The following is a 27,413-nucleotide window of genomic DNA, read 5'->3' on the forward strand; positions in this document are numbered from 1 at the left end:
AAAAGCAATTTAAAGGGAAAGAAAACTTCTTTTAATTGCATGAAATCAACAAGTCAGTTCAATAAAATCATTTGTTTTTAAAATGACAGTTTTAACTGTTATTGTCAATAAAAACACAGACTGAATTCGACAGTTAATATTTTTTTAACCCCTTCATTACCCTGCATAGACATACTACAACATAGCACTCCACTGGGACTCATTGTAAAAACAGACATGTACCTCAATGCAGGCAGACAGAGAGACAATGAGTACACATGTGATGTGTTTCTGAAATGGATGGAGTGGTCAGCTGCTTGGGCCTGGAAGTTAAAGGCAACTGTTTGTATCTTATCATTATTATCATTATTATTATTATTATTATTACATAGTCTTATTATTATGAAATTTGCTTAAATGAAAAGTGGAGGTGTTCCGTGGTTCATTATTAGACTTTGTCTTTTTTCACATTGCTTCATGTTGCCTGTGTAAATTATTATTTTTTTGTGTGTATTTCCCATCAGCATCTATATTCCCAAACACACACATGTCTACATTCACACACAAACCATACAATCCCAGTCTAACGTAAAAAAACAAACAAAAAAACAGAAGAATATTAAATGTTAAAAAGATTATTTTTCTTTTTTTCATACAAGTGAAGTGACATTCTGTCATAAACAATAACATCTAAAAATTTTCTTAACATCATAACATGCATTTCTTTCTCAGTGCTTTCAGGATTTATTATTGTTTTTATTATTATCTGTCTACATCAGTTATAGTTCTGGGACTAAATTTTTTTTATCACGAACTACCTCACAGACGATGATGATGAGGCTGGTAACAGGATGAAACATACAAAAGTGCCTCTCAGTCTGTGATTGATCGAGCATAATAAAAGAAAAAAGTAGAAATATAAATACTTGCACAAACAGTACTTGTGTCTTTTTAAGCTGCATTACAAAAAAATGAACATTCGTAGTTCTACGTACTTTCAGTCGAAGATTTGATTGTGAGTGCTGTTGTGCTTCTTTTAGCATGACTGTGAGTGTGTGTGTCTGCTTGTATGCTTGTGTTCATTATGGTTCAGAATAAAGGCAGAATGACATGGCTGTCTTAATTGGTATGTTTGCACACGCACACACACACACACACACACACACACACACACACACACACACACACACAAAGACACCATGCACACCCACACAAACACCATACATATGCACTGGTGATGTTCAAAGTATCTGACAATGAAATGCGAGAGAGGTATCTATAATATCCAATTGAACCCAGTGTAAACTTCAGATAAGTGTGTGTGTGTGTGTGTGTGTGTGTGTGTGTGCGTGCATGTTATATGTCTGCATGATTGTATTCATGCACAATCTAAAAAAACTTGATGATTTTAGTTGTTTTTTCTTTCTTTTTTCAGATGAATTTTAGCATACATGCACTTGCTCCTAAGACTTTATAGCTATAATGGCTGAGAAAAATCCAATAAAAATCTTCAGTAATGTCGCCATGTTAGAGCATTCCATTGAAATTATGAATGTGCGTTTGTGTCAATGTAATCCTACTTTGTGAATGTTCTGTTTTTTCCATAATGTTTTGTTCTTCATGCATGTAAACATTCACCTATGCTAATCAAGTGTAAACAGTGACGCTGTGCCTGGGCTCAGCCTGCTGTCAGCAGACTTTATTTCACCAACAGGACAGGAGCAAGAACACAACATCCTAACTTTGAAGAAAAAAAGTATCGCTTATGAACGAAACCAAAGGAGCAGAGCATAAGATCGATGCTAACAGCTAAAGTAGGACATGCTCCTGGATCAACATCCCACATCACATCCCAGGACCAACATGACAATCAACCAATCACAGCCCTCAGATATCATCAGTATGCTGCTCCTGTGCTTCTTTCAAAATTCCCTTGTGCTTCTTCAGAGCTAAGCTAGTTTTACAAATTGAAGTAAATACAATTGAACAAAATCCTCAATAAAATTTAACAAAAACCTTGTAAATGTGTTAATTGCAGGAATTTGCGACTCTTTGTTAGTGAACAGCTTACTTAGCAGCTACTTAGCAAGCTAACTTGCTAACATTCTAGCCTATTGGCAAGCTTACTTCTTAGCATAGCTACCTAGTTAGCAAGCTAGCTGGCCAATATTCTCATCTATTGGCAAGCTAACCTGTTAGCATAACTACCTAGTTAGCAAGCTGGCCCGCTAACATTCTAGCCTATTGGTAGAAGCAGCTAGCCTGCCAATATTCTCATCTATTGGCAAGTTTACTCATTAGCATAGCCAACTTAGTTAGCAAGCTAACTCGCTTTACTCATTAGCATAGCCAACCTAGTTAGCAAGCTAACTCGCTAACCCAGCAGTAACTGAAATGGTTTTTCTTCAGTGTTACTGAGGATTTTTTTTTAAATTGTACTAACTTCAATTTGGAAAACTAGGATTTTTGAAGGAAGCACAGGAGCAGCACACTGATGATGTCAGAGGGCTGTGATTCGTTGATCGTGGTGTTGGTCCAGGAACGCAATGTGGGGTGTTGATCCAGGAGCATGACCTACTTGGCAAAATCACATCATGCCTTAAATCAAGAGAATTAGTCTCTGTCAGCTTAAAGGTATAGTTTGAAATTCTGTGAAATACAATTATTTGCTTTCTTAAACCAGTTACATGAGAAAATCAATACCACTCTTATGTCTGTACAAAAATATGAAGCTTTGAAGAGTGGGTCGGAAAAACAACAAAACAAAACAATGAGCTGAAAGATGCTAAATTGTTGCCAGGAGGCATCCCAGAGTTGGATGATCACTCTCAATGACTCCTTTTGCATACAATAAGTCACGTAACCCATAGTTGATATAAAATACAGAAATATTAATTAAATTGACACGTGTGCCACGTAGCTACTGTGATCTACTGCTCTGCTCCAATCTCAGACTATTCTGTTGTTGATTTCCTTGTAACTTGTGACTAACTCTTGTAATCCGTAGCCAGGGGTGGAATCCGAAAAAGATTAGCGTGGCTCTGCTGAAGGTTTAAACTCAAAGCTTATATTATATTTTGTAAATCCTTCAGAAATCTCTGGTTTCATCCCCATTACTGCTGCCACACAGACTGAAAGGAATCCAGGATTGTCCCTTAAAGGAGGTTTTCTCTCTTGGTAGAGAAAATACGGATCCTGCTTCTTTGCAAAGCTTAGCCATCTCCACACTGTACTGTACATACTGTGTTTCTAACATCTTTCTGTGTGTGCAAGTGCCTCTGTGTATCTACTGTATGGGTGCAAGTGCTTAATGTGTGTCTGGAGGTGTGTATGTGTGTGAATGTGTGTGTGTGTGTGTTTATTTTTCAGAGCAGCCTCCCCAGCACCACTCCCTCTCTGCTCCTGGCTTCTCCTCTGAGGATCTCCAGGAAGCCCAGTTTTGTCAAAAACTCCAGCCTCTGACGGTCTGTCGGCTGCACCTCGCAGAACACACCCTGAGAACCTGCACACACACAAAAGGAATACTCATGAAACATGTAGTTAAATGTGGATCTTGCCCCCAGCTGCATACAAAAATGTACAACATACATTAAATAAAGTCAGTGGTTCATTGCGCTGTCACAATACTGGAATTTCTATCTAATGTTATACCTTGAAAATTATTGATATTCAATATAATATCAATACCACAGGGATAAACTGACATTGAGGAAATACAAGTTAAAGGTATACTATACAGGATTGTGGGTTACTGTTTATAAACACACTCACCAGCAAATAACCCCAGGTTCACTCTCTTTTGGCGTTTTGCCTTGCTATATTTGCATTTTTTCAGTGCTGTGTCTCTTGCCTACTGCTTACGGTCTGGCACCTGGTTACTACCATTTTATAAAGCCCATACCTCGTCTTAGCATTGCGGGGAGACGCACAAACACAGAAAATAATAAGAAAGTACAGGCAGAGATTCAGATTTAGACAATGTTATTAAACCCACCTGGTGCAATTTGTTTGAACAGCTTGCCTTGCACACATACTATAACATAAAGTAGCATGTAGACACATGAGTATCAAAAATAAAAAATAAAAATATGCCAAGGAGTTTGGTGGAATAAAGGAAACTAATGATAATAAATCAAAACAATGAAATCAATTAAAAAAAATACTGAGAATTTAAAAGATGAATCACAGATGCAATAAAAGGAGCAGAGTCTCTGCAGATAAATACACTGTGGCAGACTTCTAGTGGGTCATAAGTGATGATGGAGAGGGTTACATCTGTCCATATATTGTTTTAAAGGAAATTCCTGTATAGTATATCCTTAAAAATTGCATTAACATGACATTAACGACTTTTCCCTTTCTTGGTTAGTGGCAGAGAACAGCAAAATGACCATTGTAATGTAAATGGTAAATGGATGGCACTAGTAGTACATGTATAATAATAATAACTAATAGTAAACATTAACAATAAGAGAGAGTGAGAAAGCACAGCTGATACCGGTGTGTAGATACTGAAGAAAATTAGTATTGAAACTGTTCCAAATATTCTGAGTCAATATGAATCAATAAATCAATCTTTAAGTCCTTTGACAACACTAGCGCTTCATATAAAAACAATTAACCTCACACAACCTGTTAGTCTGACGTAGCCTGTCATGGAAAAAACACAGATTATTATAGGCTCCAGAGCAGACTGGCAAATAATTATTTTAAAATTACTTAATTTAATGGTGTGACAACATCTACAGGCAGCTTGACCCTGCCTGCATTAATTTTAAGTGCTATTACGACACTGCTTAAACCCTCCATATTTTTCTGCTCTTTTTTTTTTTAAGATATTTTTTGGGGCATTTCTGCCTTTAATTGATAGAACAGCTAAGCGTGAAGGGGGGGGGGGCTAAGAGAGGGAATGACATGCAGCAAAGGTGCTCTATCCACTAACCTGCCGACGCCCCTTTTCTGCTTTTCTGCTCAGCCCTTAGCCTCGAGTTGGTGAGCACTGATGCTACTAATGACGACAGAGTCCTTCAATCTTCAGTGTTTTACATACAGTTCAGAGGTATGTATGATATACATTTATTTAGTCAGAAGTAAGGGTTAACTGTATTGAGTTTCCTCAGTTTGAAGCTAATAAGGCACACACACAAACAAACACACACACACACACACACACACACACAACCACACTGATGCAATGACTTGAAACCCTGTCCTTACCATTTGCCTTAAGTGCAGTGAGCAGGGCGGTGAGTAGAGTGCGGCTGACGCTGATGTCCACCAGCTCAGGCAGCGCGTCCAGTCGCAGCTGAGAGGGGAAGTGATAGAGAAGAGAGTCTGGATACTCTCCTTGGTCCTCCTCCATCAGCTGGATCAGGTCCTGCACAGGACAGCAGAGACACAAGGACATTCACACAATGATGAAAATTTGTCCTATTCATCTTAAATGTTTGGATAGTTTTCCTGTCAGTGTTTGTATGATGGAGGGTTGTGGAAAAGCATACACCATACATATTCCTATGCTGTTGTAGTTTCCAACAGCTGCCACTAGATGTTACTAAAGGGTCATGTTTGACTGAGTTCACCTTATAGAAACTAACTAAACTAGAGTACCTTCAGGTTACCAGACAGTATGAAGATCATCGTAAATTAAAATTTCACAGAATTTATTTTTAGCATACCTTTAATGCCTTGTATCATCAACAGAGTCGCCACTGTATCAGCAGCTTTTATTTTGTAGACATAGACCTCTGTGATTAGCCTAATGCACTTCCTGTTAGAGGCGCTGGTAAGCAGTTTTTCCTGGCATGGACCTTGCAAGCAGAGAAGTATTCTCTACCTAGTTTTCAAGTCATAAAACATATTTCAAGGTAAAGTCAGGGATACGAGGAAGGAAAATATAAGTTGTGAAAGACTTAACGATATAAAATACTGCTGTTATGTTCACATGTCTAATAAAGCAGGAACAGATGCCATATGTGCTTCTACCTTCCTACACCTGTGGCTGCAGTGTGAATGACAGTCATCCAAAGTGGGACTGTCAGCATGCACCATGACGCACGGAGTGGGCAGATAAGTCCTCCACAAATGTCAGAGACTGACTGTCCCCGTTGCTCACCGCGGGCTGTTTGGCTTTCTGCCTGCGATCACTCAACTGTTTGTCGTGATGAGCAACAGTGACGCTGTAAGCAAGGGTGTTGTCTCCTCCCATTTCTGACAAAGACACTCTAATATGGGTGCTCTTTACTGTATACACATTTGTGTAAATATTTCAATATGTCTCATCAATCAGGAGGAAAAATTATATGACTGGAGTCCAATCTGTGTGTATGCGTGTTAATCTGTTGGTTTTTGTGTGACTTTTGCTTTGTTTACCTCTGTGTGCCACCCACTTCCCTGTGGGTTATTAGTTCATCACAGAGGGTGACACAGATGGTGTAGCTGCAGGTATGTTTAAATGTTTGTGTGCATAATTTCATGTGTGTGTTGGGTATGTCCATAAGTCTTTTTTTATGTGGCTGCCTGTTACACTGCTGTGCCTTTCAGAAAGACAGACTAGGTATGATTTTTAAAAAGGATGTTTGATGAAGTGCACATATTCACCTGTGTGTTGGGGTGTGTGTTGCCCCCTTTGGGCGGGTATTTGTCCCTCATGGCAGGCATCCAGCTGGCCTGGCACCGCTTGGCAAACGAGCGAACATCCAGGATGCCCAACACGCAGCCGCACACACCCAGCTCATCCTCCAGGATGAAACAGTACTCTGGGCACAACGCCAGGCACGGTCCGAGGCATCTATGGAAATGAGAAGACATTACTATTAAACGAATACGTGAGTACATTGTAGTATTCCAATATGATAAATATTCAACTCCTCTTTCTTTCTCTTGCTCTCAAACATACCTGTCTCCTATGACATCTGGGTGAGCAATGCTGGACTCTTGGCCGCCCTGAGTCCTCAGGTGGAGCTGGCGCACCATGCGATACAACTCCAACTACACACACACACACGTACAAAATACAAAAAAATCCTTTAAAATATATGATCCTTCTGTGGTTTCATGCCTCTGTCTATTAGGCCATATGTTTCCCACAACAGTGTGTAAATGTTTCACTAAAAACCTGCAGGTGAGTGAATAATCTGGGTCCTTTGAAAACTGTTTAATTTTGCAGCATTTCTCCATATAAGGATTCTGATGTGGCACTGGCTGAAAATTCCATAAATCATCCATGACTTTCCATTAGAGTCAGCGTCTATGCATGATCTAAAAATATTCTTCCTTCCTGGCTCATTTCCAAGTTGTTTTTTTTATCCCTAAAGAAGTGAATTGTGTAGTTTCCACAGCAGCTACGCTAAAGTTTTGCAGCTGATACAGTGGTTGTGTGACTGTACAGTGTACTGATAGTCCATGAATTATCCTGGCAGTCTGTGTGAAACAATAACATGTGTGGGAGTGACTTCTCCCACCTTGTCCTTGCTGTGGTAGGGCCTGATGTTATAGAGACGAGAGGTAGGGAAGAGCGGAGGAGGATGAGTGAAGAGTTCACTGCTGCTGCCTATTGGGAGAAGCATCTACACACACACACACACACACACACAAACACAAAGATGTTATTTAGTGATAAAAGGATTGAACTTTAGTGTCATATATGATTGATAATTTAAGAATGCAAACACACACATGTACACAATAAAAATCATGATGATTTAATCACAAAATCTATGACAAACGAAACGTTATACAAACACCCTACCTGCACCTCCCCAGACACCCCTCCTTTGAACGCCCATGGCTCTGACTCCACTCCCAGTACGTCTGCCCCTGAGGCCTTCCCACACCCTACCACAGGCAAGAACCAAATGTCAGTCAGGTGACATCATGTGGTTAGGGCCAATGAACAGCCAGTGTAGATGGAAAAACGAGGGCTCAGTTAAATCTACTTTAAATATTAATGCCAGCATAAGAGTTCAGTGTTTTACAGCATTACAGCTCCTCAAGAGATCCTGGCTGGAATTAACTTTTTTTTTCAGTTTTTATGATGGTGCTATAAATATTTGAAGCACAACTGGTGGTTCAGTCCTCGCTGCACCATTATCTGCTGAACCACACCACACTAGCTCAGTGTGGTTCAGTCCTCGCTGCACCATTATCTGCTGAACCACACTGAGCTAGTGCTGTGATGTAATGATTGAAAGCTGGATTAATCATGGGAAACTTTCAGACTGAATCTACTCTAAAAAAGAATGATTTGTGCAGATTTGTGCAGCAGATGCTACTTGTAGTTTGTTATTTCAGGGAGATAAATGTTTAGGGAGACAAAGAATGGTTAAATGGTCATGCCTACTCACAGTGGAAGCAGTTCCTCCAGGTGCCCAGAGTTGAGCTGTCACTCAATACTCTTCCATCTGAGTAAGAGAGGTAAGGGAGGTTAGATTATTTGATTATGCTATAGCACAGTATAGCAGGGAACTGTGTTACAGTATAGCACTATACTATACTATACTATACTATTCTATGAAAGAGCATGCCACTACATTCTATTAGTATAGGACAGAATTATACAGCACAGCAATAGTATGACAGTATGAATCACATAGTATAAAGTAAGACTATAAAGTAAAACACTTTCTGTATTCCCATAGTTTCATGCTACTCTTTATACTCACCCAGCCAGCATATGAATGCTTTTGCCAGCAGAGCCGTGTTCCTCAGGTCCCACACGTAAGGATAAAGGTCATAGAGCACAGCCCTATTGGCCCCACCCACCACGCTGCAGTGGAGCTGTGCTATGTCTTCACACAGGGACAGGACCCTGGAGGACCGACCGCGCCACTCATCAATCTGAGAACACACATACACGTATGAAAACACTCACATTAAAGGATCATACACTCCACATTTCAACAATAAATCTACACAAACACACACTGACCTTCTGAGGTGTTGTCTTCTTGCTGTTGGCGCTGACCAGGTGGCAGTTTGCCTTTAGCCAGGTCAAGTCCTGCAGCAGTTTCTGGGCAGATGGGCCATGCTCGTGGGGTAGATAATAAAGCCCAACCAGCAGCCGCACCTGGGACTCACTTAGTAGACCCTTCCCACCACAGAGCCCCAGACCCTGTGCCTTCTGACCCCGGCCTCCACCAGAGGGTGCACCAGGCCTGGAACCTGGAGGTTGGTGATTGGGTTGACTAGGCTGGTTTGACCTTCTCCTCTCCCCATCACGTCCCTCCGTCTCACCCTTGACCTTCGTGGGTGACGACGGAGGTGAACTTGAGTTCAGGGGAAAAACAGGAAGCTTGGCCACAGCAGAGGATCCTCTGAAGGTGGACGAGTAGTCAGATCTGTCAGGTGTTTTGCAGCGAGTTGTTGGAGTGGAGGAACGCTGGTCTGCTCGTGAGCTCTGACGACCTGTAATAATTTAAAAACATATGTTATTAAAATTACAATCCCGAAGATCTGCGTTTTGTTCTCTTTGGTGGCATCTATGGCAATAAATTGTAATTGCAGGTGTGTTTTGGGATCTAACTTCCCAGTTTTTTCCTGTGTTTCTTAGGATTTGCGCTTGTTTATTGGCGTTTTATTGTCTGTAGTCATCACTCTTTTCTTTCTTTGTTTGGTCATAGTTACCGTTTACTTGCAACGCTAGCAGAGACCGGCAAAAAACAGCATGCCGCTTCACACACATTACAAGCAAATGTGATGCATAATCCTGGCCTACCCTCTCTGAGTGACCACTGCTGGGTGACAGAAAACGTGTTAACTGTGGGTCTGTGTGGGATTTTTCTTAATTCTCTACCTGCTTGTAGTGGTTGGTTGAGTTCCTCCATCCAATCATGAAGTGCAGCAGACAGAGCTCTATCAGGACAGTATTCACACTCCTCATCTAGGGTATAAACAACACTGCATTATTACATAGGAGGATACTGAATTAATCACATTCATACAGTACACAGTAGAGAGAACTCCTGTCAAAGTCAGTCTGCAATGTTTATTCCAGCTGGACATGTTTCAGTGGACAAACCTCCCCACACACACTAGACTCATACCTCGCTTTTATCTGCAATATTTATGTATTACTAAAAAAAACATACACACATTTTAGCTTCTAAAGGACTGACACTAAAACATGACATTTGCTACTGTGGACTTAAGATGGAAAAAACACAGTATTATGTCATGTCAAAACCCAGCATCAAAAACAATAAAAATAACCCAGTCATGCAAGCTACGTCAACAAAGGTTGTTTTGCAGTGTTTTGTGTTACATACAAAATCATACAGGATATAACATAAGGAGATCAACTTCAGTTTGATGTCTGAATGCTGAATATAAAAACACAATTACACACGTCTAATTTAAACTTTGATCCTAACTCTTATTTATAATTCTTACAACTCCAGGAAGTAGACATGGTTCCTGTTTTATATTACTTTAGTAAAACATGACTAGCATCACTAATATTAAAGTTAGATCCCTCTCACACAAAAACAATCTATCAGTTACTTCACACACTTCCCACTCCCCATTCCCCCTCCCTCTCATATAATCATTAAAATTCCTCTTCCATTTCCATCCACATCACAGGCCTCAGCTTGCCCTTCATCTTTTTTCTCATCCCCTCCCTTGAAGCCCATTTCTCCTCCAGCCCTCCACCTTGTTTCTCCTCCACACAGGGACCTTCCTCGCTTCTCATTTCTTCCCTTCATCACACCGTACAATTATTCCTTCATCACCACCTCTCCCTGCTCGTCTTCAGAACATCACACGCTACAGTGGTTTCTTCTCCTACAGTTTTCCATCCAGCTCCCTTGTTTCCGCTTTCTCTTTCTGGCAGTAGTCTCATGTATTAGACTGTCACAGAAAATTATATGCAATAAATGTAAACCAAATGTCAAATAAGGTGGTGCAAGAGTTATTACAGCTATCATAGAGCTTTGACACAGTTGTACAGTACACGGTAAGGAATATATGCACTTTGTGTGAAATATAAATGCATCTGAGAGCTTCATCTCAAATACTTCTGAAAATACATCCACTTGGCTCTGAAAGAAGATGAGTACTGATAGAATTAAGGGCTATAGGGTTCCAATCTCCTAAACTCAGTATTAGGGGAATATTTTTATCCTGTGTAACTACAGCTGAAGGCTTATTGAGTAACTTTGTCCAGGACAACAGATGGAGCTTTAATTCCTACAAGTTAATTTATTTTTAAATAATGTTAGATAAAATTGTGTTAGTTGCCAAGCAACACTGGCTTATTAAACATTTCTCCAGGAAGCAATGGGACTTACTGTACATGGCTCTGGTCTGGCAGAGCTAATATTAGTTTATTAACTCGGGACATCTCCTATCTCATCACTGCTGCTTCCTCCTCCCTTGCAGCTGCTCATTAATCCTTTTCCTCCGCCCATCCCCTCACCTTTCCTCTCCTCTTTTCCAGCTCTGTACCAGCTCCCCAGCGAATGCAAAGGGATGTAATTGGCTTCGAACTCGCAGTTGGGGTTGAGTAACAGGCCTCTCAGGTGGCTCCTCAGCTGAGGCTCTCGGCCCTTAAAAGGCCCCAGGAAGAGACGTCTGGAGTCATAGTCATTAGCGTGCAGGTTGTCCCAGATGAGCGGGGGGCGCTGGAGGACAGACTCCACCTCAGCCAGGCAGTCTGCAGACAGTTTCCTGGAGATTACTTTACTGCCTGTGGGACCAAGAGTTAAGGGGACAAGTGAAAGCCTTAAGGTTTGAGAAACACACATCTGAATCTGAGGGAGACAACAGGATACTGATCACTAATTTTACTTAAATACTTTTTGTAACAAGGATTGTAATTCGCCACATTTCAAGCTGCATCCGTTATAGAATAAAAAGAAAAATCACATGCTAGCTCAGCTGACACCCTGGACATTATACCTTCTCTTTTTGCTTTGATATGTGTGTTTGTGGTGTCAGTTGCTGTGGCGGTGTACATTTGTGCTGTTGCCCTGGGGATATTTTATCCTACTGCTGACTCTAAAAGAAGCAGCTTCATAATGCTTGCTGCACCTGCCATGGAATCCACAGACTTTTTATGTACTGTTGCTAATTATAGTTTAATTGTCTTCTTTTTGTCTCTTTTCAGGTAAATTTTAGGAGCTCCACTGAGGTAGGTGGTTGTAAAGGCTCTTTATAATTGATACTCAGTTGTATGCTCAGGCTGTAATGGACTGTCTGTCAGAATGGAATTTATTGTTGGTTTGGACATCAGGGGTGATGTTGGAGGGACACACTTCACTCGTCAAAACCAGAAACCATTCTGGGGAACCATGAATGAGCATTCAAGAGCCCCCATAGGGCTCACAATTTAATTTTCAAGCACCAATCATTTGTGAAACATGATGCTGCTATCATATTTGACTATGTCAGCAGTAATGTTGAGAAAGAGGCATAAAAAGCTGTAGCTCACAATGTAACATTACCAACAAAGTCTTAAACTATACTGGTACAATTAAAAAGTGGCAATAGCTTAACATAATTAAAGAACTTAAAGAGAGTAGATAATGTGTGTCCACATGTGTGTGTTTCTACTGTATTTCCATATGGTGTGGGTGGATGTGAATCTAAAATGTTTTTTGGTCTTTGGAGGAGGCTGTGGGTGTATTTATGTCTGCACTTATTTGCATGCCATATGCATTTGTTAGTGTGTCCTGTTATCAGCCAAAAGACGGCAGGTCGACTAATGAGGCTAAAAAACAGAAAACAAGGAATGACTCTGGTTTATGTCTGCAGGAATGCAGCCACGTTATACTATGTAGTAAAGAAAACGGTTTAAATGTTTGCTTTTTATCAACTATAATAAGTTAAATCAATTTGTTAGTCATTTATAGATTTCATATTTATGCTAACATATGTGTGTGTATGTGTGTGTCTCACCTGTCCATATTACTGTTATGTTGGGCAGCAGGTCCTCTCCAACAGTCTGCAGGTAGGGAGACTTCGATACACTGGGAGAACACAGAGAACCACAGTACTCTACAGGGAGAGTGAAAAAGAGGTATATTTCATCAGATTTGTCAAGTTTCATAAGGTTCTGTAGACCACAAACATTACAGTTCACCTTAGTTCAGCCCTCCTACCTGTGGGGCAGAAAAGGAAGACAGGTGGTTCCCCCAAGTACCGATAGATCTCATTGGTTACAGTGACCTGAGCATGAGCAAATGAAGAAAAGGCCTCGCTGTCAGCCTGACACATGGAGTGATCGATGTCATCAAACAGAATGGCAAATGCCTGGCAACCCAGGTCTGACACCTGGAGAGAGAAAGAGAAAAAACAGAGGCTTAGATGATAAAAAGTTACACTCCTGTAGTGTTCATTATCTTGTTGTGTCACACACCTGTCTTAGCTTGCGTTTGAGTAGTGTCAGGTCACAGGAAGAAGAGAAGACGATGTCCTGACCAGGAGAGAGGGCGTAAACAAACCTCAGGCCTCTCGACTGAGCCTCCTTTATGAGAGTGCGCAACTGACCTGAGAGCAAGGAGCAGGAAAATCTTGAATTTTGAAATTTAAAACGAGACACTGTGTCAAATGTTTGCAAAGATATTTGAACTATGATTGTACAGATGTCTAAGAATGCTAACACCACCAGACTTTGTGATCCTTTAAGAAATTCATCTTGGCTCTAAATGACCAAATACCTCCAGACTAACGCCACACTGTCTTCTAGGGTACTATAAAAATAATATAATGGGCAACATTAAACTTGCTGACATCTTTTAGGATGGTTATAAATTTACTCGTAATATCAAAAAAGGCAATTTTATATATTGGACAGTGAGTATTGACCCTCTGGGAAGACAGAATGTCCTGGGGCAGTTTAGATCTAAAACAAGGGAGACTCTAGTCTGCAGTCAGGCTGTCTCAAGTGACATCACCTGTGGCAATTTATCAGACTGGATGTAGATCAAACTTGTGTGCACACACGGGTGGATGACAGATGAATAGATAGACTGTTAATAGATAGATTGTCTCTGTCTAGATACAGCATAGAGTCTTGATATTTTGTGTGGCAAGACTGTATTGATTCACGATCACCAAGTATCTATCTTTTTATTATATAAATTATAATAATTGCAACTACAAAGTAAAAATTTGGTGGCCTACTAGAATAATAAAATCAATTGCTTTTTCTGTCCAGTAGATACATTTGGTCGCAACAAACATGACTGAATTAAGGTGAACAGACTGAAAATGTTATCTTATTTGAAAGAATAGAAAGTTTAACATAATTTGCAGTTGGAAATAAGGTGGTAAATCGCAGTACATCGTAATACATGTTATTGCAATACTCAGCACATCATAAAAACAATCAAAAACTCCAACGCGTTTTCATCCCAAGTTGTCACATATCACCGCTTCACATGTACATATTATGCGCTAGGTATCTTCCTGCCTGTGCCGTTGATGTTCCGGGACGTCACAACCAATGCTGGGATGTCAACAAGGCACATGCTTAGGTTTAGGCAACAAAAGCACTTGGTTTTTCAACAAAAGCATGTGGTTAGGTTACATAAAAAAACATCATGGTTTGGCATTACATTGTAAGCAAACACCTGGCTCCTGGGTGAAAGTCCAAGGTTTGTTGGACTCATACACCAGATGGGTTAATGGAAGGTTCTTACCCTCCTCTTCATGGGAGTAGACTTCTCTCCACAACAGTCTGTGTTTGAGGTCATCTTTTGGGCCGTACAAGTAGGTGTTCAATCCCCAACTTTGCATCCTGGCACAAAGAGACATGGAGGAGAGAACACGTTTTACTGAAGTACTGGTTTGAGTCATTTCATTACTAAATCTGTAAATCTGCAACAAGGTGGAAAAGAAAAAAAAATCAAGAGGAAAAATGTTATTTTTTCAGTGAGCTTTTTTAATAGTTGCTATTTGAAGCACTTTTTGACAACTTAAAATGTTATTTTTTTGTTTGAGTGCAAGAATTTGGTAAAAATTCTTTATATTCTGAACATCACTTTTTTAAAATGCTTTGAAAATGTAATCTATTACTTTGTATATTCATCTATTATATATATATTTAATCCATCTTTTCCACAGCTTGAAGCCATGGCTCTAGACTGATGATACAGGAGCCCTGGAGAGAGAGAAAGGAGGAGCTGAGAGAGAGGTGAGGACAGAAGGAGAGGAGAAAAAAAAAAAGAAAAACAACAAGCACCAAGAAAATAGATCCACTGTATCGATCGTGGGGCTCCATGTTACAGTTACAGGAAATGACCTCCTGAATTATAAATAGAGCATAGTACTAGGAGTGAAACAATAGCTGCATCACACACACAAAAACATGAATATCGTTCTCTCTCTTTCTCTGGACAGGAACCAGCTCTTATCATCCTTGTCATTTGTGGGTGGACTATGTTCTCACTCTCTCCCTGCTTCATTTCCTGGACAGATGGTATGTAAGTCGCCTCCACAAAGATGCATCCTACCTCCCTCAAACACACAATCAGATACGCACATGCATACACACGCTCCCTACTGTACACACATGCGCAGGCCCAGTCTGCCAAACTTATGCAACGCTCATTGTATGAATTTTGCCTGCACCCCACACTTGAGTCTAACAAAAGCCGATCTATAAATAAACCTGGAGCCCACACACTTAGCTGCTTAAGTCCATTTCAACCTCATAATAAAGCATCTATCGCTAGAAAATCAATAATGTTTAAGGACACATTTTAGTAGCATGGTCATGTTACTGATTGTGTGTTTTTGTCATATGTATTATACAGTTTATCATAACATGAGTAAGAACAGAAACAGTGTGCTTTAATCATTTGGTCTGCATATTTAAGAGCAGAGGAAAGCAGAGAGCAGAGGGAACAACTTATCTCCTGGGATGGAGTCGGCTGTCACTATTGGTTGTTGAACTTCAAAACTGTGTCACAGCTCCCAGCAGGGATTTATGTCGCTTCACTCATTTGTAAGATCAGTGTGCCATCAACAATTAATTGGTCCCTTACTAACTTTGAGGTATACACATGGGGTAATATAACTGTACATGAAAAGGGAATGGCACATCCTTTTTTAGTGCATCAATTCATATTTGACACACTCTAGATCCCATTATAAGTATGTTTATGTTAGAATTTTCACAGTCTGGGAACCCATCAGCTATTGGTCTGATGATGATTTCACCTTTGGGGGTAAGGGGCAATATTTCAGGGGTTCTGGTGTATCTGGTTAAGAGATATCAGGGCCAATAATTCCTCTTCCATGCACCGATCACTGTTTGCAGTCCAGGTTGGAGTTGAGAGATGATATGTAAAACTGTGAATATGAATGCAAATACATTTCTAAAAAGCTAATAAAAATCTAAATCATCGTCAAACAATAGCAAATAAGTTCCCAGATTGCATTCCAGCCAATGCATTCCACCTTTTTCACCCTCCACATCGCCTATTTACTTGCATGCAACCAAAGCTTGGTTAATACTACTCAGAGCACAAACCAACTCCAGAAACCAGAACACTTCTGATAACAAAATCTTGTCCGGTGGTCTACAGATTCTGCATTCATATGCAGATATCTGTTTATAGAGATTATACACTGCCTGGCCAAAAAAAAAGTCGCCACCTGGATTTAACTAAGCAAATAGGTACGAGCCTCCTATTGGATAATTACTGCATGGGCGATTATCTTTCAGCTGGCAACAAGTTATTTAACCCCAACTGGTACAATGAGTTGCTTCTCATTTCCTAAACAACCATGTCGAAAGACACATCCCGTGGTCGTGGAAAAGATGTTAGTCTGTTTGAGAAGGTTCAAATCATTGGCATGCATCAAGCAGAGAAAACATCTAAGGAGATTGCAGAAACTACTAAAATTGGGTTAAGAACTGTCCAACGCATTATTAAAAACTGGAAGGATAGTGGGGACCCATCGTCTTCGAGGAAGAAATGTGGCCGGAAAAAAATCCTCAATGATCGTGATCGGCGATCACTGAAACGTTTGGTGAGATCAAATCGAAGAAAAACAACAGTAGAACTCAGGGCTATGTTTAATAGTGAAAGTAAGAGCATTTCCACACGCACAATGCGAAGGGAACTCAAGGGATTGGGACTGAACAGCTGTGTAGCCTTAAGAAAATCACTAATCAGTGAGGCTAACCGGAAAAAAAGGCTTCAATTTGCTAGGGAGCATAAAGATTGGACTCTGGAGCAATGGAAGAAGGTCATGTGGTCTGATGAGTCCAGATTTACCCTGTTCCAGAGTGATGGGCGCATCAGGGTAAGAAGAGAGGCAGATGAAGTGATGCACCCATCATGCCTCGTGCCTACTGTACAAGCCTGTGGGGGCAGTGTTATGATCTGGGGTTGCTGCAGTTGGTCAGGTCTAGGTTCAGCAACAGTATGTGCTCAAAGAATGAGGTCAGCTGACTACCTGAATATACTGAATGACCAGGTTATTCCATCAATGGATTTTTTCTTCCCTGATGGCACGGGCATATTCCAAGATGACAATGCCAGGATTCATCGGGCTCAAATTGTGAAAGACTGGTTCAGGGAGCATGAGACATCATTTTCACACATGGATTGGCCACCACAGAGTCCAGACCTTAACCCTATTAAGAATCTTTGGGATGTGCTGGAGAAGGCTTTGCGCAGCGGTCAGACTCTACCATCATCAATGCAAGATCTTGGTGAAAAATTAATGCAACACTGGATGGAAATAAATCTTGTGACATTGCAGAAGCTTATCGAAACAATGCCACAGTGAATGCGTGCCGTAATCAAAGCTAAAGGCGGTCCAACGAAATATTAGAGTGTATGACCTTTTTTTTGGTGGTGACTTTTTTTTTGGCCAGGCAGTGTAATTATTATGAATGGGCTACTGATGCCTTAAATGGCACTCTCTGTGTTTTTCTCCATTGGTCATGATCTTTCAGTATCCTACTGTAGTTCACGGTCATGGAAATCACTGCTAGCTGATTCAAGCTGAAAGGGCTTGTGTCTCTTTGTGTGTTGATGGAACTGTTGTGACAGTCTCAATAAGGCGCTGCCTTGGTTTTGTTTAGTCAAGATTCAGAGAGACTTGGCTCATGAGCCTGCTGACTTGATTTGGCTCACTGTCTATTGGAGTACTCACACTGTATAGAATATTTGATTAGCTTGGATGTAGATTTTTTAAACACGTTTTACATTGTCATGGTGCTTGCAGAAGAGAGTCTATTGTGGCACTACAATGGATAACATCTGAAGAGTGTGGTTGTGCTGCGCAGCTCCCTGGTGTGAAGGTCTCTGCATGGAAAAAACGATGCTAAATAAAGAACCACGGTCACTGCAAAATGTTCCCTCTGTAAAGGCTATGAGGATGGTATAAATATACTGTAGAATTTAGTGACCCATGGTCATCTTTTAAGATGCTTTTCGATGGACAAACTTTAAGTAACTTAACATTAAAAAGTGTGGAACTCCAGCTCGAGAGGCTGTGCTTTATTGGAAATTTGAACTAGAAAAATAAATAATAGATAGGCATTTAGACCTGATGATGGCACTACATAAAAAGTTACAGGGACAGTTCACCCCCAGATCTACATTACATAATTTTCCTCTTACCTGTAGTGGTATTTATCTGTCCAGATTGTTTTGGTGTGAGTTGCTGAATGTGGGCGATATTGGCCATAGAGATGTCTGCCTTCTTTCAAATATGATGTATGTGGATGGCACTCGGCCTGTGGTGCTCGAAGCGGCCAAAAAATAAATTTGAAAAACTCAACAGCAATGTCTATTTTCAGAAATCATGGACCAGTTGCTCAAGATAATTCACAGATCATGTTGTGAGCAGTTTCATGTAGGAACTATTTTGTGTCTACCGTACTTCACCCACCAACTCTATCATTGCACAGAATGAAGTTTGCATCTGCCATTAATGATAACATCTTGTGCTATCACAAGCACAAGCCTCCAATTTATGAGTAGATGCACACTTCCTTCTATGTGGTGATTAGGGTTGGGGCACAAACACAGAACTTTTAAGGGTATTTATCGAATTACGTTGGTACTACAAGTACTGATTTACGTGAAATCTGTATTTACCAAATATCATTTTCTGAGAAAGGCGGGAGTGCCTCAAAGGACCCCAAAGCCTGAAAGCCAACCACGGAGCTTCAAGGCCGGCAACAGGGCTCTATGGAGCCACTGGATTCAATTTCAGACAAGAGGGGGAAGTGCCCCAAAGCTGCCAATACTATCGCTGTAGCGCTGATCTGCCACAATAGTTTCCAGGTCTGGTCTTTTTTTCTATTTCATAAGTATTTTGGTAATATCCTAGTATCACTGCTAGACAAGCAGAGAGTCAGAGGATTAGCTCTGTGTGTGTGATTAAAAAAGCAGAGGAGAGCGGAGTTGCATTTTAGTCAATTAAGTCACCCCTGCAGCTTGGTTAAAAATTACATTTTTGTTTGAGAAAGTAAAGTACTGGAAAAGCTACCATTAGATACAGGTGCCAAATTCACGTAACCGCTACCATAATCGATTCAAATGTGAGCGGTACCCGACCCCAGCGGCGATACGGTTGGGGGTTGTATTTTAGTAGAGATAAAATAGCTCTTACATGAAACAAGGTCTGTGGATTATCTTGAGTAACCAGGTCATGATTTCTGGAAAGAGATATTGCTGTTGAGTTTTTCAAATGTATTTTTTGGGGGGCTTTGAGCACTGCGAGCTGAGTGCCATCTAGTTCCATTATATTAGAGAGAAGGCAGACATCTCTACAGCTGATAACCCAACACTCAACAACTCACACCAAAACCATCTAGACTGACAAAGAGCACTACAGATGAGAAGAAATATATGTATTTATGATTCAGGGGTGAACTGCCCCCTGAATGTCCATATAATGTTTCATGGCAATCCATCCAATAGCTGTTGAGATATTTCAGTCTGGACCAAAGTGGTAGACCGACTAACTGTCAGAGCAACATCCTTACAGCCACACTGTTAGCATGGCTAAAATAACATCTATCAATCAAATGACCTGCATCCCATCATTGATCCCTTTTCTCCTTCCACTATCACAAAATGCAGTGTCTGCCATCCCTGGCTGAGCCTCAGGACTGAGGATGAGCCTGCCCTTTGCTACGGAGTCGTTCTGCACCAGTGATTCCTCTCAGGTCTGCCTGGCACTGATATAGAGGCGTGCAACTGGATTTAGCCCACAGGCGTCAAGTCAGTGGCTCCTGAGTTCACGCTATTCATGTGAAGAACAGCCACACAAAAACATCCCCTCTGACCAGGCTAACAAGACATATGCGTGAACACCTGTGCCCACATACTGTACAGTACATGCAGACACCAGGTTCATTACAGTCTACAAGCTGCTTTAAAGAGTGGTTACAGACTTACCATTGGAAGAGAACCTTCCTCTGATCCATAGTCCAAGGCCTCCCATAGAAACCTGCACAGGAAAAATAATGTTAGCCCAATTTCCCACACTTTTTACATTCAAACAGATATGATCACTGATTATGTACAATTGCATTCCATAGCATGAACTGTATCTCATCATGTCGTTATATAGCTGTATTATTTTAAGTCCCAAGCTGTGAAACAATTAATCACTAACTGGACAGTAATCAGCTCCTGGAAACAGTGTGGGCACATATAAAAGGACGCAAGGCTCCCAGTGCTTACTTGGTCACACCCGCTCCGTGTTTGGCAGAGGCATAATTCATCTCCAGCTACACTCTCTATCACATTTTCTATTTTTAGAAATGGGAGCATCTTCAGTGTCCCTCTCCCTCCTTTGTGTTTTTTGAATGTGTGTGTGCGCAAATGTGTGTGTGTGTACAGTAAGTGGGTCATAGTGAGAAATAAATCTGATCCTCGAACAATTCAGACTGTTCTCCTGTATGCATACGGGGAGTCTGTTTTTCTGTGTGCATGAGTGTGACATGTGAGTGTCCTACAGAGTGCTCCCCACTAAGCCAGACCTAATTATTATCTCTGCTGGATGCCACCACATGGGAGTGAGAAACACACAGGTTCGAGGGGTTGCAAATGAGGTGTGTGTCTTTGCGTTTGTGCTAGAGCTGCAATATTTCAACATGAATTTCCATGATAAACACACCCCAATGGGCTGTGAAACCAGATTTTCTAATAGGCATAGAGCTGGAAAGTTGAGACGGTGGACAAACAGATCAGCGCTTGCACAGTTTAACTGAAACAAATTTATAATAAACAATCATTTAAGTCATTAAATGAAAAGAAATGCTGGTCCCGCCTTTTTTTTTCTTCTCTGTCTCTCACTGTGAATTAGATATTTTGATGTTTTGGACTGATGGAGCGATTTCACCACTGTGCGACAGTTCATATCCGTAATTAATAGATTTATTTCCAATGAAACAGACCTTACAAAGACAACAGGTACATTTCTGTGTCATTTTAGCAGCACATTGATCGGTTCTCACCTCTACCGACAGTTTTGACAAGACACCTTTCTGTCCACTTGGACAATTACGTAATTATCTCCACTGCACACTCAACACAATACATATATTAGGCAACAAATGTTGGCATTCAATATGCATATTTTTTTTTATAATTGTGCAATCATTTGATAGCTGAGATTAAGATGTTACACTAACAGAAATTATGTTAACAGATTTAGTTTACCGCCTGTTTGTGTTGTAAAAAAAATAAATCTTCAAATTTAATTAAAGAGAAAACAATATTTTTGTTTTATTGTCACGGTCAATACTTGCAGCAGAAAACTGGATACATATTTGTTTCTTCATATTGTGTGTGTGTGGTTGTGAATTGAGAGGGTGGGTGAACGGACAGGTATGTCATCAACTTCTTGTTCACCATTTTCTGCAATCGTTTGTCTGTATCCTGCTTTGTCATTCTTATTAATGTTATTACTATTGCCACTGCTAGTGTTGTGGTTAACCTCTCTTGTCCTTTATCATCATTGTCCTCATCATCATCATCATCACCATTATCCCCATCACTTTCAACATCATCAGCATTCTTCACTGTTTTTTTCTCATTTATTGGGGCCCTCAAATGTTTCTCTTTTCTATTATTGTCTATTATTGTCTCATCATGATTATCATCATCACTGGTTGGTAGTGTTCTTCCTCACATCCTCTGTCACGGCATCTCCATCATCCTCACTACTGTCTTGTCATCCCAACAAAATCTACAGTCTCCAGTCATCATAACATCTCAGTTATTATCTTCCCCTTCACTATTATTGTACATTTCATCACATCAACTTCATTAGCAGCAGTCATCATGCAGAGTATTTCCTTTCCTTAGCCTGCAGCCTTGGAACCAGACATTACTGAATCATTTCCACCGCCTGCTCTTTGATCCCCACTTCAAGCCTGGCTAATCACTATACCACATCCTTTCATAAAGACCTTTACATTCTTCTATACGTCAGTGTTCATACACATATTACCACTCCCACGCCCCCCTTCGCCTACAATAAGTGATAAATCGATGCTGAAATGTAGGTCAAACGGTGGTCTATTCAAAATCGTCTCCGCTGGGTAAGAAAAAAAAAATCACATGATCTGACAGGAGGTCAGTTATGAAGTCGGCCGCCCCTTACCTTCCACCACCCCACAAAGAAACTGCTTCTTCTCCTCCATCCTGTCCTCAGCCCCGCTGCCTCCCTCCGCTTCCAGTCGGCCCCGAACGAGCGAGGGAGGACGAAATGCTCTCCCCGTCTGTTAGCTCAGATACTGGGGATAATCTTCATGCTTCTCTTCGATCTGCCTCCACCTCCTCCTCTCCCGTCTCCTCCTCTCTACACAACGCTGGTGCTCTCGTGTTGCGTTCAGGTGCTCAACAGAAGCTCCTGATTTCAAGGACTTCACGCTCATGAAAGAAAAAAAAAAACACCATTAATAACAAAAAATGACCCTGCAAATAAGTTATTTTTTGGATGAATTTATTCAGCAAAATTATAATATATAAATGTGTCAATATATTACGTTTATATTCGTTTAACATAAAATGATCTGAAAAACAAATAACTTTATTTGTATAGCCTACTAATATTGATGCCATTTATACAAAATTAAGCTTCTTTACAATAAAACTGCAAAATTAAATAACATTACAGGCCTATAGTGAAATTAAGAGACAAAAAAATCCGCAAAATAGGAATAAATGTAGAAAACACGGGTTCACAATGACATGAGTAGCATCAAGCTGTCTAGCTAGAGCAGACCCTGAAGGCCACTAGCCTAAATCACAAGGCAAATTACTGTACTTACTGCTTTGTCATTTAATTTGTTATACATAATACTCATTTATTAATTTCATGGGGATATTAAAAAAATAATGAAGTAACAAAAATGCTGGGCAATGGACTACTTTCATGGCAGCCATTTTGACATAAGAAAAGCACAGGTGTATCTCATAACGTTATTAATAACGGCCGCGTTCCATTTAGGTTAGTCACTTCCACGGCCCTTATATTGCGTGTGCTTTCCCTCCTGCCTGACTTATTCGTACACGTAATGGAACATGGCCACTCTTGATAGTAATATTTTACACCTCTGTTTATTCTTCTTTTGGCCACAACCGTTACGTAGTTGGAGTTAGCAGTTAGCTAGCTGCCAACTTTGAGGTCCTGTAACGTTACTGTTGGAGTTGTGGTCCAGGCTGACAAATGTAAGTCGGTTTTTCACAGACCTAGCTCTCTTAAAGTATTCACCAACTCCAATGAAAATACTTTGGTATTTAGCTAAATGTATCATTAGGAAACATTGGCTAATTCTAAGTTAATGCTAAGCTAGAGCTAACTTACCTTTAGCGTGTGTAACGTTGGTGAATTTATTTCTCCAACTAACTGTAGTAAGCCCTCTTTTACTGAAGTTTTGTTACACGAGTAGTAATTTCATTCAGTGTACAGTCTAACTTTACCATATGCCATAGGCTATTCTATAAGCTCATTAATTGCATAACCACATAATAACCGAGCTCGTGACTACCTGACAACTTACTGGCAATTCAGCTAACATTAACTACATAACCTAAAGAGTCGGAGGCTATTCAACTTCGGTAAAGCTGGACATATATTCAGCAGCATACTACAGCACTCACTTTGGGAAAATAAGTTTTGTCATAATTTTGCTGAATTTTTATTAGGAAAATAATTCAATAAATTCTCTATTATAGAGTGTAGTACTATTAGCCTACCTTAATATCAACCACCTGGGGTCTCTGGTGGGTAAAACTAAGTTACAACACTCAGTTTGGGGAAATATGCCTTTTTTATAGTTTGGGGGATTTTTTTTTTGGAGAAAAATATTCAATAATTTCAATACTATGTGTCATTAACGGTCTCATGCTGATCATACTACAACACTCAGTTTGGAGGAAATTGTTGAGAAGCATATTTCCCCTGAGTGTTAAAGTTTTACCCACTAGAGACCCCTGGTGGTTGAAATTAAGGTAATGGTACTACACTCTTTAAAAGTGAAGTTATTGAATCATTTTCCTAATAAAATGGGCTTGGAGCTGAGAGCCACAAACAGGGTAGCAAAATCAGAAAGTATGGAGAGATGACTAAAACATCATTGGTTTTGGTCTTTCATGGCTTTTTTGGACAATAATATCAATATTGAATAGCACTAGCTGCCCCCTACTCTCTGCAGCAGAGTTAAATGTTCCCTGACTTGTTTTTTTCCTTGCTCTTTTTCAGATCATCAGAGCTGCTGGAGGCTGAACACTGAGCTGCTGTGAAGTCATGGTGCTGAAGATCTTCTTCCCACAGTGCTGTAACCAGGCGGACAGTGGCCTTTTGGTCGCCTGCTGGATCTCCGGCCATGACTCTGCTGTGGTGTTGGTGGTGATCCACTATCGTTCATCCCTGGACAGGTCAAACAGTACATCCAACAGGTCAGTGCAGCACTGGACAGACCTCCGTGGCCTCTCAGGTCTGGATAAGGGTTACAGTAAATTTAGCCCCAGTTTGTGCCTGTCTTGTATTGATAAGACATTTTAGTCACAGAGCCAAGCAACAGAATTTCCAAAAGATAAATACCTGGTCGTTTAACAAATCTCACTGCCATTTTGAAGGTGTTTCCAGACTCCTCAGGGACTCTCCTAAACATCTGCATTTAGAAAAGTTAAATCCACTGCACAATAAAACCTGCTTATTAACATGTTTCCTAAGTTGCTCCTATTTTTCCTATTCCAAGAGGATAGCTGGGGATGACATGTCTTTTCACTTAATTCGTACAGCATGAACCAAAATTGCCTTCTTAACGTACAAAAGTTTAAAAAAACTTTATTAGTTTCTCCTCCTCCCTAAACACACTCCTCCATCTTTTTCACCAAGATGCAGGCCCAGAGTGGGGTGGAGCTGTCCATGCCAGGCTTATGGAGGTTACCCAAAGAGGGACAGGAGGGCATGGAGAGCACTTTCTCTCCCCAGGAATGCTGGCTGAATTAGTTTTTTCCACCCACACTGCAGCATAAAATCTTGAAGTAAAGAATAATAATGCTGCATGAAATATAAACTGCTAAAAGTTTTGCCTCTCATTTTATGTAAATGATAAAAATGTGACATGACATGTTGCCAGAGGATGTGCAGACTAAGATCCATGTATGAGAGTGACTCAGATTACAGGTTGATGTAAGCAAGTAGTCATGTGTATCACTAACATGCTCCTCCTCTTCTATGGTCCAGGTGTTCTGGACTGTGGCCCGCAGCCAGACTCTGTTCTTCCTGGACAGATACAACGACGGGCCACTGAAGTCAACACACTGGCAGTCTGAGGGTCGAGAGGCCAGCATCATCGTGGATCTGCTCAAACAAGCGTCCGTACTGCTCCGCCTGCTCATCAGCTGGCTGCTCTCCATATAAACCTGGATCTGTAACATCCAGTGAGAAGGGAGAAAATTTAATGGATAAGGTCACTCATATTAAATATGTTTTTTTTTTTATTGTCAACAAATCCCAATACAAACAAACAAAACCGAACACCAACTCTAATATTAAAGTTTTCGGATTGGTGGGAGGTTACAGACAGTAATTTGTGCTGCTTTCAGTATCTATGAATTTGACTAGTTTCTTTAAAAATGATATAGGCTACTGTATATACATATATAATGAAAAACATAAGCAGTGTCTCTTCTAGAACCTGCAACAAATAATGAGTTAGAATAGTGATGTCAGTGTAGTATTAATCAGGTTTACAATAGATAAAAAAAAATAAATTGTATTGTCTCAGTTGTTGCAATAAGTGTCAGATGAGAATGATCTCTATCTATATCTGATTTGTGTCTTTACTCAAATCCAGACACTAAGAGGACACACATTTTAAACACCATCATTATTTTCATTATCATATTTACGTTTAGGCTCTTCAGTTTTTTCCTGCTGCACTTCCTGTCCAGTAAGCTGTCCACCCGTGTTCAGCTCAGCTACAGAACTGAAAACGTGAGGACAATCAGTTCTCGGAAACCAGCCACCAGACACACGCAGTTCATGAGGTGATGGTTGTAAAAATGACCTAGACACTCCATGATGTTATGGACTTTCCTTTGCTGAAAGTGACAGTACACCTGCTGTTCATACCTTTATGTTTGTCTCTCTGTCTTTCTGTAGGAAAGCCAACATTGTGGTGTCATTCCTGGTGGATGTGTCTCTCGGCATGTTGCTTATCTGGTGGCTCTATAGAGACAACCACATCACCATGTTAGCCAACACACTGGTGCCTGCAGCTGATGTAAGTGTGTGTTACGGAGATCAGACTACACAAAATGCCAGAAAATTAATCTTTTAAAAACTGAAAACAAACAAAAGGTACTCACACTCAGGGCTTTATATTGTACTGATAATCTCTCCATTATCTGACCATTTTCATGCTAAAAAAATACAGAAAATAGAACTGAAAGCTCTACTAATGGCCCCAACGACCTCCAAAGGTCATTACACTTGTCAGTGCACTGGTCAGACTTCCACCTTGATTGTCATGTTTCCATCTAGGCTACATCCACCTGATGTCTCCCTTCATAGAGGGGATCCTGTGGTATGGTGGCCTGTCAGCTTGCTTTGGCCTGACCTTTGCCCTCTGGCTGCTCTCTGACATGGTTGCCCTGCTCACCTTCCACATCTACTGCTTCTACGTCTACGGAGCCAGGTGAGCATCAGCATGCATCTAACTGCTACTTTATGTTCAGTACTTTTCAGTTTAAGTTTAAGAAGTATTGTCCATGTTGATTTAGCTTCTCTGATAGACTGAATCACAAACTGTCCTAAGAGTGGCAGCAGCTAACTCATAATTGGGTCGAAGGTTTTAGAGGTTTGATAACTCAGAGCTTTTATAAGTGTACGTTTACGAGCACAGCTAGTCTTTATCTACCTGACAAGGTAACAGAAGCCGCCTGTAAATTTACTCTGCTTGGACAAGTGCAGCTTTTGGAAGTTCTGCAGGGTTG

The 27,413-nt window shown here is 40.6% G+C and overlaps 1 protein-coding gene and 1 pseudogene across 1 annotated transcript; one reads left to right on the top strand and one right to left on the bottom strand.

Annotated features, from left to right (window-relative positions):
• Positions 1–8: 8 nt before the first annotated feature.
• On the bottom strand, positions 9–22,768 carry LOC117272795 (protein O-GlcNAcase). The gene is made up of 17 exons (XM_033651855.2): positions 22,567–22,768; positions 20,352–20,403; positions 14,622–14,719; positions 13,337–13,467; positions 13,080–13,251; positions 12,877–12,975; positions 11,396–11,665; positions 9,773–9,859; positions 8,909–9,384; positions 8,643–8,817; positions 8,325–8,381; positions 7,730–7,815; positions 7,443–7,547; positions 6,878–6,969; positions 6,580–6,769; positions 5,197–5,356; positions 9–3,481 (listed from the first exon to the last, which is right to left on the bottom strand). Exons 1-17 carry the CDS (start codon positions 22,604–22,606, stop codon positions 3,345–3,347), a joined length of 2,427 nt encoding a protein of 808 aa, XP_033507746.1. The 5' UTR covers positions 22,607–22,768; the 3' UTR covers positions 9–3,344.
• Positions 22,769–24,714: 1,946 nt separating this feature from the next.
• LOC117246386 (phosphatidylinositol N-acetylglucosaminyltransferase subunit Q-like) lies at positions 24,715–27,119 on the top strand (annotated as a pseudogene).
• Positions 27,120–27,413: the final 294 nt, after the last annotated feature.

The sequence above is a fragment of the Epinephelus lanceolatus genome, chromosome 22, assembly GCF_041903045.1.
Source record: "Epinephelus lanceolatus isolate andai-2023 chromosome 22, ASM4190304v1, whole genome shotgun sequence".
Lineage (NCBI taxonomy): Eukaryota > Metazoa > Chordata > Actinopteri > Perciformes > Serranidae > Epinephelus > Epinephelus lanceolatus.

Bases quoted from the DNA above. Each gene is read 5' to 3' on its own strand.
- LOC117272795 (XM_033651855.2), bottom strand. From the start codon at position 22,606: ATGGAGGAGAAGAAGCAGTTTCTTTGTGGGGTGGTGGAAG. The intron at 9,860-11,395 runs GTGAGGGGATGG...TTTATACCCTAG, and splicing joins TGGAAAAGAGGAGAGGAAAG to ATGAGGAGTGTGAATACTGT. The intron at 8,818-8,908 runs GTCAGTGTGTGT...GTGTGTTCTCAG, and splicing joins AGAAGACAACACCTCAGAAG to ATTGATGAGTGGCGCGGTCG.